Here is a 14,912-nt window from a genome sequence, read left to right on the forward strand (position 1 = left end):
GTCATAAATCATCATGAGCTTGGCTAGCTCCTCCGCTATCTTGCCAGTCTTGGTGGCCTTGTCTCTGAACAAGGTAATGAGTTTAGGTGTGTGTCTGTCCAGCTCCTTGTAGAATTGATTGCGCAGGTTAACGTTGTTGATTCGGTGGAACTCTGCAAACACCTGTACATGGACAGAATTACACAGAAATGCACAAAGATGAATTAGGAACAGAATTGTGAATGTATTTTAAAGAAGGTTTATGTTGACAGGTAGCAAAACCAAGGGCAATTCTATTAGGGATGAGTCAGAACCAAGGTCAAAATATAAAGTTCATTGTCATTCATTTAAAACAGGCTGTATAATGTTATCTAAAGGAAATTGATCTAATAAACCTCTGTATACTTTGTTTACTGTGTATGGCAAAAATATGTCACAGCGTGATGTGTTGTCAACTTTTACATCTGCCATTTGCTTTTTGGTGAATTTATTGAAAATTAAGATTTTTAAAACAGTCATTTAAATATTGCGAAAAATCAATCATGTTCAAAGTGGTACATGCTAAAGAGTCTTGTTGATTAATTGCTCTCAACAGGGAGAACCCGTAAAATGATGTAGAAAGATTCTTTTTTTTTTTTTTTTTTTACCTGTGACTCCATAAGTAGGGCTGGCCATCTATCCACGACGTCTCTCACCCGTGGAGCTACAAGAGCTCCAACGATTTCTTGGCGACGAAGGGCATAGGTTGTGTTCATGAGCTTGCCTATGACTAATTGGTTTCTCTCAGTCTTTTCGACTTCATGTATGATTTCTTCTCTCATTGTTTCCAGAGTGGCTGGGGTTTGATCCTTTGGTAGGTTGATGATGTAGTTGACCTCAGCTTTTCGAGCTTTCTTTATGTTTTGATGGGGGTGAATCATTTGTCGGGGTTGTTTCGGCTCCGCCTCCCTGTGTTGATGGCTACTTCTGCAACCCCAACTTTGGCCAGATTGTTACGGTAGGACGCAACCTTGTACCCTATGTGACGTTTCCATCCCAACTCCCCGTCTTCACCAGCCGTCATTCTGAGACATGGATGAGCTGTAATCAATGCTTTAGCAGCAATTGCCAATTCCTTTTCATGTGGGTATGGTTTAAAACTGTAGATCATTTCTGCCATTTTTTTAAGGATTTCACTCTTCTGTGACCTCTTTAACTTCAGCATTTTTCCTGATTCTTCATAAACACGATTTCCTTCTTCTAGTATATGCTCCATTTCATAATCAAAACCAGGAACAACAAAGTGATCAGGCCAACTCTTCTGGCGCTGTAACGCAGATACACATGGGAGTATGTCTGTGTCAGAAGATGCAGTAGATGAGGTGTCACCTTCAGGCCTGACGACTCTCAATGTGCCCTTCTCTGGTAACTCCTGGATGTCCACAAGAAGACAAAGATCACCATCAAAGTCTGGATCCTCATAGTGCAGGCTAAAGTCCCCATCCAGTCTCGGCTTGAACCTATCTTGCATTATTTCTTTCAGCTCCTCCACTGACTTTGGTCGCTCGAGTAGAGTAAGCTTCAGGGCAGTGTCTCGTGCAACATACACACGCAGCACATGCTTCTGGGCAGCAGCCATCTTTTGGTTCCTAAGACAAAAACATGTAAATTTTCATGGAGAGTGAAGGTGACATACACAACATATACATGTCCGCATACTCACCTGGTCAACACAAATACTGGGACACCACTTGAACGAAGGGATGTATGGAAGGCCAGCTGCTGTAGTGGAGCAGTTTATTCATGGAGCCACTGGTCCGCACAGCTCCAAGAGAATGTTGCAGTCATCTGTTTACCTGCTTCAACCAATCTTCAGTTCAATAATATGAAACGTCTGGGTGTCAGGAGCAATCGTCCATCAATGTTGTAAGTGCAGAGAGGTGTTTTGTCATTTAGCTCTGATGGGAAGTGAACAGCCATATTGTTTGGGGAAAAGTTCGTAAGATCTCAGGTGTTCAATGTAGTGTGATGTGTGCTCTTGGCAAAGAAAGACAACACTACTATTAACCAGGAGAACCTGTTCAATTCTACAGTAATTAGGCAGTCCTCCCTCTTGTCCCACAGACAAAAACATTCCTACATCATAATCAGTTCCATCAATGCAGACCTTTGATGTGCTGTAAATAACATTGCTTGCTGTTATTTGTTCAATGTATGTCTTGGCAAAATTTGGAAGCATTGATACCAGTACAGAAGAGACATTTGATGTCTGCTGGTGAGGTTTGAAGAATCCTGAGGCACTGAGATGGTATGCAACCATGTATTGATGCCTGTCTGCAAGTGTTTTCAACACATTTTTAAAGTTTTGTGTGTCGTGTACAACTCTCTTGAAAAAACGGTGTTTACCCTCAAACCTCATTGTCCACAAGTTTACAAGGGGCCCAAAATGGCGTATAAGGTCAGGATAGTGTTCAATGTAGTGATGCTTAGGACGGAAGTTTGAAATCTGGAAAGACTTCTTTCAGCATCTCTCTATGATCCTGTATCTTGGACTGTAAATACTGGATGGACTCCTCTGTGAATTCTGAGCACAGCAATAACTCTACTACCTCTTTTAAGTCCATTAGCACAGTCCACGCTCCATCCTCTTCAGGAACTGCATTGCCAATAATCAAAGGGAGCAGTCTTAAGCAATGTGGCATTTTCATGGCCATTACCACCAATGCTTTTCTTTACAGAGAAGTTCTGTGGTATTTTATGAGGTTTGTCAAGCTTGTCTGTGTGCTGGTATGGAAACGATAGAATTCTCTCGTTCAAATATTCAAGGGTGAAGTATTTACGACGGATCATCTCACCGATACACAGAGCGAGCTCTACGGGCACAATGCCCTCAAAAAGATCGTGGAGGACATCAGGTGGAAAGCCAGTGACAGTATGAAAATGCTCTAGATACTGGCTCAGGACACAATCTGACTGAACACCATTCTGACTCTGACTATCCGCCATGCATTACAGCATGCACATCACCATTATGGCTGTCTTTTGTCCTAAGACTGAATTCGCCACTTATAACTTCATGAGTCTGAAGTTTAGCTTGTGTTGCTGTGCAGAATCTGCAAAAATATTCTGCTCTAAAAGACTTTGAAAAGCCTGCCAAATCATGGGCTGCAAGATTGTCAGACACCACACACATGACTGTTCCTTGAAGTACCTTACCAATGGACTCAATGAATACCCCATCTTGTTCAAGGGTACGGAGGTCTCTCAACAAAGGACCATGTGCTTTTTCATAGCCAAATTTCTTTATGTCATCCACTTTACATAAAGCTGCAAGCTGTATCACATGCAGGGCTGATCGGTATTTTATGGGAAGATCAGCAAGCATCCAGTATACTGAACATATTTTGGTGTATTTTGCGTGATGTTCCAAGTGGATTGGCTATTTCCAAATCATCAATGTACAAAATGAGTGTTATCTTTAACTCATCTGAAGACAAGAATGTGTTCTCTTTGAAGTACAAACCATCTTGGTGGCTTACATAATGACTGTTTAGTGCCACTTTTGTTTCTTTAATTTTGTCCAGAATATCTGTATGATTGAAGATTTTTTGTATCATCTCAAGAATGGGAACATACACTGCGGTGTGTCCTGGCTGTAGCAGATACTGTACAGGCTTTACCACAGGGTAATTATTTTCGATGAAGGTTTTCCTTCTCTTGGTTGAGGATAACTGCTTCCCCTTAGCTGTGGCACTGACAATAACATTACTGTCCATAACAGTACTGACAACCTCATTTAGAAGTGTTTCACTGACAGTGATGTCATGATTCTGTAAGACCTCTCTAATGTCATGTTTGAGTATCGGTTGCGACAAGGAAAATATTTGAGTCAATTGTTCCACTATTTCCTGAGATGCCATGTCAGATACATGAAGAATAGATTGCATCTTCAAGAATAATGATGCCAAATTATGGTTCAACTGAGCTCTTAAAGTGTCTGCGTCACACTGACTGTTTACCTCATCAAGATCAAACTGTGTCCGCAGACCCTGCACTGTGACTTTCAGCAGGTTCCCCAAGACTTTCTGCTGCAACTACAACTAGGGCACTATCACTGTCTGCCAATACAACACATTCACCAAAGTCTGAATCACCACCATGTTTTCTACTCTTGTGTGCATTAAACGCTGAGTAGCTATTTGTTCTGTAATTACAGTTCTTGAATGGGCATGCTACCATCTCATGACTTCGTAAATGACTTCTCAAATGACCAAATAGAATTTCCTCAATAAAGGGCTGCTTGAAGTTACACAAAGGACACGTAAAAAAACCACACGCTCCTTCAGTTGCATCTACTCTACGTGAGTCATTATGAGATCTTGACAGATGAGCTTTCATCGCTTCAAATGATGGAAAAAGTACAAATGCAACTGTCATAGAGACATGGCAGGGGGGACACTCTTGAATATTGGCTATGCAGTACAGTATAGTGCCAAAATAATTGTCCCCGGGTATTTGCAGTTGCAGAACACAACTTGCACTTCCACTCCATTGGGACCAACTTCAGCCTGCAATTTAAGTATTTTCAATTAAAGTCTAAACCATTTCAGCCCTGGTTTGCACTTTTGGCTATTCCATTTTTTTAAAGTTAAAATGTGTGTAAAATTGTGAACGAGGGGGGAAATGATTATGCCAACCAGTCGACAACACATCAGTAATTAAATTCTGTTCTGCTGCAAAAAAATCTAAACCTTGTGAATAATTTAAAATTCAAATTAGTACACAATTTACAAAACTCACCTATTGGCACCTGTCTGATAGTGAAACACTGACTCTCTGTAGCACTCTTTGTAGTCCGACATCTGTACACAACATTAACAAATCATCTTTGTGTGCATGTTCAAAAACATTTTTAAAATAATACATAATGATAAATGAAATTTAAAAAAGTGAATATACAGATAAAAAAGTTTCCAAATATATTAAATACATTCATTGTACACTAATTAAAGTAAAAATGAAAATGTTAAAAGATGAGCAAGTTAGTTTTTAACAAAAAATAAAATAAAATTAAAAAAATAACAAAGTTGTGTGCTTATAGATTGCTATTTATGTTGTTGTTTTTAACAAAGTATTAAATAAAGGGTTCAAGTGATCAATTGAAATAAAAACATTGAAATAAATAGCAAAATAATGACTGTGGAAACACAAAATAAACCAATTGTTAATAACACTCTTTCATAATGCATCCTACCTGAACTGTTAAAATTATTTCGAGAAGATCTCACAACCACACACTTGAGCCTACGAAATACAAACACAGGGCTGGTTAGCATCATGATAACACACTCACATTATGTTGTTTAGAATTGTTCGTTACACGCGATCACACACAGCTCGACCTAACCCTAACCCAACGTAAAATATTTACTGCGTAACGCAGACATTTATTTAAATATGTATACTCAAAGTACGCACATGCATTAACGACGAACAGCGAAAACAACGAGCGATAACGAAAACTTTCGGGAACTCCGCCAGGGAATTCAAAACTCATGGACCTTCTTCAACCGTCAATGTCCCGGGCAAACATGCATTATGGGTAATGTAGTTCATCCAGGAATCCCGCTGATAACGTTACACTGTTGTAAGATGAACTAAGGTAACTTAACGTTAACGCATTTGTCACATTCAACAACTTCTAAAATTACAATTACTTGGATTTGTAAATATTTTATATATGATATATAAAAAACGTTAGAGTTACTTACCAAATCAGGGCTGATGATAAGACAGCGCTTAAGAAAATGAGAGCAATAAGACTAATGAAAATAACTGAGGTGGTGGTGGTTTGAAGCGGGGGGATAAAAGTGCGCATTCCAAACAAATAAAAACAAATTAAACTGTGTTCCACATCCACATGGGCTGGCCAAAACTTCACCCGCATCAAGGCAAATTCAAGATGGCTGACTCAGCTTTCCCGAGGGAGCGATAAGACCCACCCACCAAAACGTCATGACGTCGATAACGTCATAACGCTACTACATGGTTCCTAAACTTTTTGAGCGTTCCACACAAATTAACTCTAAAAAACTGTGCCCTATTCAATTAAAGTAACACAAATCTCAACAGAGCTCAAAACCTTATAGTTTGGTCAACTGCATAACGACATTTGACTGTTATGACCTTATTAGTTATGAGCTAGTACAACTGTTTGGGATTACAGTGTGAGTTTCAGTTCATTTATGTGACATGCTGCAGTACAGGGAGACCGAGATGGTAGAAAGCTTATCCTGTTTGTTTTCTTTATTTTACAAAAGCACAAAGTTTTGCACAAATAAAAGTAAAGATCCTTTACAGTTTGGAATGATGTATTACTCTTATCTGTATGACCAAAAATGAGGTAAAGCACGCTATACTTCAACTTTCACACTCCGCACAAACATTTGGATATGCACATAATAATAGCGCACATTTATCTAGGTTAGCGTTAGAGCGAGCGGCCATGTAAAGTTGCTACTACTTACATGTTTCAAATGATAAGCCATATTTGAGGTTGATGGATGATAAGCGAGCGTAATTACCACAAGGACCTGGTAAATATTATTATTTTTTATTATGGGTTAAATTATATTTTAAAGTATATTAAAATAGTAAACCATCATTTTAAATTGTAATAACATTTCACAATATTATTGTTTTTTCTGTATTTATTATGAAATAAATGCAGCCTTAATGAGCACAAGAGACTTTGTTCAAAAACATTAAAAATAGTAGTTTCCAAACTGTTGACTGGTAGTGTATATGAAATACTGTGTTTACACACAAGTCAAGTTTGTCTTCAGTGATGTTTAATTAACAAAATTACAATTTAACATTCGCTGCAGTGTGACCTCGGTACAAGTACTTTTTACTTTTACTTTGAATATCTAAATGAAACTGAGTCTGACCCTTGTCATGGACAGATGATACTACCCTCTCTTTCCTCTAGTTTCCTCTACTTTTATGTTCTTGTTAGGGCTGGGCGATATATCGCATGTGATTGTCACACGCATTTCGTCAGTAAAGCCGGTTCCCTGATTACCGCTAAATTGCCATCACCTGCTTTCAAATGGAGCTGCATTTAAAGGTCCCATTTTTCGTGGTTTTTTGAAGCTTTGATTGTGTTTATAGTGTGCAATATAACATGTGTTCATGTTTCACGTGTAAAAAAAACACAGTATTTTTCACATAATTTACTTATCTGTATACCGCTGTTTCCACTGTCATAAAAACGGGCTGATGACTTCCTTGTTCTATGAAGTCCCTCCTTCAGAAATACGTAACGAGTTCTGATTGTGCCAGCGGTTCCTGTGTAGTGATTCGACAGCAGTTTAGCCCATCTTGCCCGGAAAGGTCACGCCTCTTACCATAACGTGGAGATGCACGCGCTCAGTGTTATTGTAAACATGTCTTTAATTTTACACTATCAATTTGAGCCGAAATCAGACCCGGTGATTGGACTGCGGGATGAAAATAACAGCGTTTCGATGACATGGCGACGAACACACTCTACAAACGCAACTCTTGTGTATTCCTGTGGGCGGAGGTTAGTCAAAAAACTGTTTTAGTGACGTCATTAAAGAAGGAAGTATAGGGATGTAGTCCAAACTGGCCGTTCGATGTAGGCGACTCTTAAATAAAATATCTCGCTTGGCATTGAACTTTGAGCTTTAAAATTTTACAGATTTTATTTATACTCTAACAACAACATTACACACTAACTAAAGTTTGAAACATGGGATCACGAAGAACGGGACCTTTAATAGACAGAACCGTAGTTCACTGACAAGCCACGCAATATCGTGTTCATATCGCAGATGAATCGCCTTCGATAATGAACGCGATATTGTGTGGCTTGTCCGTGAACTACTGCTCTGTCTATTAAATGGCGCTCCATTTGAAAGTAGTTGATGGCGATTTAGCGGTAATCAGGGAACCGGCTTTACTGACGAAATGCGCATGCGATATATCGCCCATCCCTAGTTCTTGTAAATAAAAATGCAATAAGTCCAATGAATGTAGTTACAATGGATATAAATTCCTCTTTGATTCACTAAAATAATGCCAGCATATATTAATGAAGTACTTGCACCCTTGTTTGTTAGTGCATTTAAGAACAGGCTTGTATTGCTATTTAAGACTTGGCAATTGTAAATAATCTGCAATGTTTCTTGTTAATTTTTCTTCATTATCTCTCTGTATAGAGGTCCTAAAGCCAATAAATCTTTATGGTTTTGAAGAACAGTAAATCTCATTTGATAACAATAATTATGTGTTACTGTATATCTCTGTGTGAACCCAGTTACTCTTTTATACTGCCACTCCTACTTGGAGAGCACATTTAACATCCAGCAGAAACACTTTACTGATGATCTTCATAGAAACTCTGGCAGCTTTTTGTTAAATGACAGTTGTTCATTTATGATCTTTGATGAACAACTATTGCCTGAGGATAGTTTTCTTGTTTAACTTTCCACTGGAATCTGATTTGATCGAGTGATTTTTGCAGCCTTGGTTTATGTTCCTAGTGCTTTTTTTTAAGAATTGATTAAATACAAATTTTGAGACCTGAGGCATGTTGCATGAAGCTAGTTGAACAAATCTGATTCAGAGTAGGTTTAGAGTTGACGAATCCATATAAATCCAACCTGGTTTAGTTAGGTTCATTAGGTTCAATGGGCTCACAAAGATCGGTATAAATGTTCTTTGTCAATTCAGGTTTAATTCAGAGTTTGTTTCATTTTGTGCTTGCCCATCACCAATAAAGTATTTGCTTTAAAGAAGTGGATTTTCTCTGTATATAAAAATAATTGGGAAAATATCTAGGCCATATTTCACCAAAATCAAAAATCATTTTATTTTATTATATATTAAATATATTTTATTTTATTATCTTATTATATATATTATTTTATATATATATATATATATATATATATATATATATATATATATATAAGAAAATTAAGCTACATTTTAGGACTATTACGTTTTTTGTGTTGTCACATTATGTATTCCCTAACCGTTCAGAAACGTCGAGATGCATTCTAAATGTTGTAACTTCTTCCTGAGTCTCTCCAACAGTGTCTGACTATGGTTTTAACACTATTAAAATACATAATGTAATATACTATAAACAATAATCATCTGCTGTACATTACGTATTACAACAAATGCCAGCAGAGGGTGGCAACGGCCTGGTGATTGTTGTTGTTACACTTTACAGCATGATCAAATCCTTGTTTCTTATTGACCAAACAACATTTAATTCAAATGTCCACTTAATCTTTAATATTTTGCCACTTGTCCATAGAATGCGGCACTTCCGGTATTTTGCTGGTTAAACGACATGGGTAAATTGCAATCGAGGATTTTTTTGATAGAGCCCTCGAATTTAATCAAGGAATTGTGACATCCTTATCATGTAGCGAATGTCACTTCAGCTCTACTTTCTGAGTATGAGACTCAACTCCTTCATCCCGATGTATCACGAGACCGCTTTCACCTCGACGAGAAATATTGTCCCATTTTAATATTATGAGATCTCATGGCACGAGATTTTTGGCCCTATATTTTTAAAGAGTTAATTCACCCAAAAATGAAAATAATGTCATTCATTACTCACCCTCATGTCGTTCTACAGCTGTAAGACCTTCGTTCATCTTCGGAACACAAATTAAGACATTTTTGATAAAATCCGATGGCTCAGTGAGGCCCCTATTGCCAGCAAGTTAATTTACACTTTCAAATGCCCAGAAAGCTACTAAAACATATTTAAAGAAAGGTACTAAAACATATTACAGTTCATGTGAGTGGTTCTACCTTGATATTATAAAGCGACGAGAATACTTTTTGTGCGGCAAAAAAAACCCAAAATACAACTTTTCAACAACGGCCGATTTCAAAACACTTCTTTAAATCTTTTGTTTTGAATCAGTGATTCGGATGAACGAAGGTCTTACAGGTGTGGAACGACATGAGGGTGAGTAATAAATGACATTATTTTCATTTTTGGGTGAACTAACCCTTTAACCATTTAAGGTTATTATTTATATTTATTGTAATTGTCTATATAATTTCATTTTTAAAAGCACAACTGTGTGACTTTTATCCTTCTGGCTTTGAGGTGTGAGATTTGCTGTTACCAAGAAGTCTTCCAAGTCTGCCAAGATTAAGATTTGCAGTGTAACTTATGTGAGATAAGTGCTGCTTACTTTAATGCAGAGGTGTAAAGATCTATGTTAATTTTTCTAGGTCAGTGCTAGATCATGTTTGTGTGTAAACGTGTCTCTACGGGATGCCAGAAACGACTTCCCTAAACATTCTGGTTTTGAAGCTGTAGATATTAAACATTCCAGCTGCAGAGGCGTTTCCTGTCAACAAGCGAATGCCAGTCCATGCACTCTGATGAGGATCCTCCTCCTTTCCTTCCTTCACAGTCGTTCTCCCTCTTTCTGTTCATTGTTGGCCGTCCCCTGCTTCCATGTCACTACTTCTGCACCCCCACCCCTTTTACGCAACCACACAGCTAAGATTTCACTACCGGAGACATATCAAATGTGTTGGTTTGTTTGGTAATCTGTAGATGTAGGTCAGTCGTACTGGTAAATATCTTCCTTCGATCTATGTGTCTGCTTTCTGTGTATTCATTTGTTTGTGAAAGACACTGATGAAGTCTCTTTGTTGCATGTTGCAAAAAATGCGTAGATTCTAGATATGTGTTTGTGTGTTTGAGTCTGTGCTGTGTTTCAAAAGTCTTTGCAAACATTCTCGTTTGACTTTTCAGTTTTTATGATAATATTCAATGATTTCAACAAGCTGTGCCATTGACAACAAGTGTACATGTGCGTGCATATGTGGAGAAAATTACAACAGACACTGATACCTTAACTGTGCAGAAGTAACGATGTCTGACCATGCTGTATTCCCTGCAACAGAGTCTGGCTCCGCCTCTTCTCCATATGATATGACATCACTCTGCGGTTACCACAGAAACCAGGGCTCCACTGCAGACGGTTGACAGCCAGGCAGGTGAGTTATTATTGTGATGTTGGAAAACTGCAGACAAAGCACAATTTGATAACTGCATGGGGAAGCATGACACATGCATGTGCTTTTAAACAGGTATGTGAATGTGTTGTGAACCATGGTTTCATTCTGTGTAAAATGTAAGTGTGTGTATGTTGTAAAAGTCTGCATGGCAATTTAAGTGTGAACACGTGTTTGTATTAGCGCACAGCTTCCAAGAGCGACATGTGTATTGCATTAGCAAATATGGCTCTCTGGATTATCTTGTGGATTCCTTTTGTTTGATGTGTATTTGCCAGAAGTAGCAGGTTTTTTACGCTCAGACCTGTCTCAGTCTGGACTCTTAATTCAGCAAATTGATCCCTCCCTCCTGGGTAATGTCCAATCATGCTGATTTAATACACCCGTACACACACACACACACTCTCTCTCACAGCGTGATTAATGATGTGTCAGTAAAGCGTTCGTTGTGCTCTTGTGAGCTCTGCATCTGCCAAGGCAAAGTCCACAGTGGTGGAGAGGAAGAGGGTTAGATAGCGTTTTTCTTCAGGTTCATAGACACCCCACCATAACAACATTTCTGAGAACACTAACACTGTATTTGTTTTGTTCTACAAAATGATAGTGCAATGATTTTGCTCGGCATGTGGGATGACTCCAGCCCTAAAGGAAGGTCTACACACTCACAGTAATTACCTGCGAAAAAGCGACCGGATATCATTCTCATTTTCAGTGAGAGCCTGTGATTTCTGGTGACACGAGTGAGAGTTGGCTTTGAGACAGTGTTGAGCAGAGCTTAACTTTATGCAAATGAGCAGTGAAGATATTTGGAAATTACCAAAAGGAATGCAGAAAGTGATCTGTGGCCAGATACAGTTGAATACTGTGACGAATTGACAGACTAGGGACTGTGCGATCTCCAGTGATTTAATCACTGTCCATGTGAACACAGCTTAACATACAAAATGATTAATTTAAATGATTGTCAGCTAACTTGATTTTTTGTTTCAGGTGGTGCGATGGCTGCCCAGGTTGAGGTTGATGCTGGGCGGCCATGTGTGGTTGGGAGTCGTCTGCACCTTAACCCTCTCATAGACTCTAGCAACAAGAGCTTGATGGAGAGTTCAGGTGGCCCCCAGGGGCCACTTATTATTCCTTCAGAGCCTAACAAACCTGTCCCAGGCCCCAAGCCCAGACTCACCCCAAAACCTTACACTGTGGAGAAAAATCCTACTATACGCCCCATTCTTGCTCCCAAACCACAGCCAAAACCTAGACCTGAATCCAGTCGACCACTTTCCTACAAGCCAGACCTGCCCTGCACACCTAAACCACAGCCAGCCAGTAAACTCAGTCTACCATCTGCCTTTAAAACAGGCCAGAAGCCCAGCGGACAGACAAACAAACCTGTGGCACAACCTTTTAAACCAGCACCTACCATTGCCTCTACTGACTCCAACAAGTTTAGAACGACTCAAACTGGGGACGTTCTGATAAGAACGAGCATTGGAGCCACACCAGCTCGACTCAGAATCGATGGACAGGCCTCCACTCCTGGTGCTGAATGGCCTTTTGCTTCTCGGAAAAAACAACCTGGCCCTTCGATCACTCGTGCTAAATCATTGGGCTTCCTTTCAGAGATAGGACTGAATTATGAGGACAGTAAAGAGGATTCTGGTGCCAAGGAAGAGTGTTCTCCTACTGTTCTTCGGCCCCAATCTAAAGGTTCAAGGCCCAGGCCGGTGTCAGCTGTGTTCCTCCAAAACCCCAGTCAGTCTGAGCCTCAGGTTGTATCCCCTACACCTGCCCCTCGTTGGGCAAAAGGACGACCCCTTTCATCTGACCTTACTTCAAAGTTTGAGTCAATTGGGCTGTCCCTAAACCGGCGACCTCCCAAGGAGGACAGCAAAGAAAACACTCCTGAAACACCAGAGGGTGTTGGAGCTGTGACTGAAGAGAAAGAACATGGTGCTGAAAGGGCAGAAGGGCCAAATAAGGCCCCTGTGCTTGATAAAAGTACTCAGAGGATGGAACTGAAAGATGAGGACTCCAAGAAAGACTCTAAACCTGAGGATACAGGAGGTACCAGTATAAAGAGACGCATCAGCCTTCTGTTGGACTCTTCATCCTCATCCTTCTCAGTGGCACGTGTGGATACTCCAGGAACGGAGCCTCGCTCACCGGGGCTGTCCATCTCTGATACTGATGGAGCGGTGGGGGTAAAACAGCGCATCAAAGAACTGACCGAAGAAGTGCCTTCTACGCTGTCACCACCACAGAAGCCACAATATAAGCCACGAAACATAGTTTCTGACCGTACTAAAAAGTAAGATCCAGTGATTTTCAGCATTCATTACTGAAGTCTACAATGTTAGTGCTCTAACTCAATAAATTGCAGTTGTACATGTAAATCAGTTATCAATTTCATATTCATCAGTTAATTAGTTATCAGTTTCAACAATATGCACAGTTCTGCTGTAGTTTTACTGCCTTCGGGTCCTCCTGAAAAGTTTTTCTGAATGAGTTTCATAAGTTGCAATTACTGCAGCAAAATGAATATTAAAGGATCTATATTATGTGCATAAGTAATTTTTTTTTATATGTGTTGGCACAGAGAATTCTGAAAAGTGTAATTATGTCTCGCAAATATGTTGGCTCATAAACTGGCTAAATAAGTACAACAGTACACACAAAAAAGATATATACTACATGTGTACAACTAAATGGTACAGAAATCACAATTAACACTTTGCTTTCATCATGATTTATATTTTCTACTCTGAAAATCAAGGCTGAAAGAAAATATAGCTTCACACTGGTAATAATGTGGCATTCATTCAAATGGTTCTTAAGATCATTCTGATGAGAACAGAAAGCAGTATTTGTTTCTACTAATTAAACTGATTTATTTACAGATTTGAACCAGAGCTTGACGGCTTCTGTTCCAATGAGTCCAAAGTCCCCCAGCAGGTTGAGGAAGATCTCAGCAAAAAGGTATGAGAATATGAGCCACTGCTATTAGTCATACTGCTGTAAATCAAGCATCTTTACAAGGTGCAGTAAGGCACACCTCGTTTTTCAAAGTCCATAAGAAAAAAATGTAACATTTTATTTGAATTGAAATTTTATATATATATATATATATATATATATATATATATATATATATATATATATACATATACATACATACTTGACATTTCCTGCATTTTTCATGAGTACAGAAAACATTTAGCTCTTTTTACAACAAGAGTATTGTATTTCAGCATTCCTACACTAATAAAATTATACTGTGACAGTCATGTGTTTGATAAATTAAAACAATATTTAATATTTAGTTATATAATATTTTTAAATTAATAGAAAAATCCTTTATGGCCTTTATGACATTTGAGACAGTAACTGCCTAATTGCGGTCTCGGCCTCAAAATGAACGTCTTTTAAAAAACAAAAAGAGATTTCACATTGAGAGAGAGAGGAATAACAAATGAGGTTGAAAAGGCACTTCTGATGTCACAGAAGGTGCGGCACTCCAAAGACGTGTAACCTGAGTTGTAGCGTGTAATCATATTGTGATTATGAAACATGCACGCTTCGAAGGGAGGGGGGTGGGAAAGGTCAGTTTGTGAGAGAAGAGGATTCTTTGATTATGGCCCCTTCATGCCCCACCCTGCTTTATGAGCTTTGACAAAGAGCATACAGATCCCATTACACTATTCTCAGTCACACGTGTCAAGCTCCTCTCCCTTTTCATGTGCTCCCAATGTTTGCTTCTGTCTAAATCCCCTCTTTTCAGGACTTTGTTTAGCAAAAATTTCCTAATACAATCCTTCACAAATTGTTTCAATCTGTTTCGTTATCTTGTACTTCCTCATTTTTGTTAT

The 14,912-nt window shown here is 38.9% G+C and overlaps 2 protein-coding genes across 3 annotated transcripts in view; one reads left to right on the forward strand and one right to left on the reverse strand.

Annotated features, from left to right (window-relative positions):
* The window catches only part of si:ch73-138n13.1 (calponin homology domain-containing protein DDB_G0272472), a 61,154-nt gene that overhangs the window by 12,580 nt on the left and 33,662 nt on the right, over window positions 1-14,912 (forward strand). The window contains exons 1-4 of one of the 2 annotated variants that reach the window (XM_048210320.1): window positions 10,486-10,604; window positions 10,938-11,031; window positions 12,040-13,354; window positions 13,944-14,022. In XM_048210320.1, coding sequence (XP_048066277.1) covers window positions 12,048-13,354; window positions 13,944-14,022 — 1,386 coding nt within the window. In that variant the 5' untranslated portion in view covers window positions 10,486-10,604; window positions 10,938-11,031; window positions 12,040-12,047. Of the gene's footprint in view, window positions 1-10,485; window positions 10,605-10,937; window positions 11,032-12,039; window positions 13,355-13,943; window positions 14,023-14,912 lie in introns of those variants that run through there. The other variant, XM_048210319.1, reaches the window with a different exon arrangement.
* Window positions 896-5,475, reverse strand: LOC125279292. Its single transcript, XM_048208802.1, has 4 exons — window positions 5,213-5,475; window positions 4,759-4,820; window positions 1,682-1,916; window positions 896-1,607 (listed from the first exon to the last, which is right to left on the reverse strand). The coding sequence occupies exon 4, from the start codon at window positions 1,595-1,597 to the stop codon at window positions 896-898; it is 702 nt and encodes a 233-aa protein (XP_048064759.1). The 5' UTR covers window positions 1,598-1,607; window positions 1,682-1,916; window positions 4,759-4,820; window positions 5,213-5,475.

Source organism: Megalobrama amblycephala, linkage group LG12 (assembly GCF_018812025.1).
Source record: "Megalobrama amblycephala isolate DHTTF-2021 linkage group LG12, ASM1881202v1, whole genome shotgun sequence".
Classification (NCBI taxonomy): Eukaryota; Metazoa; Chordata; class Actinopteri; order Cypriniformes; family Xenocyprididae; genus Megalobrama; species Megalobrama amblycephala.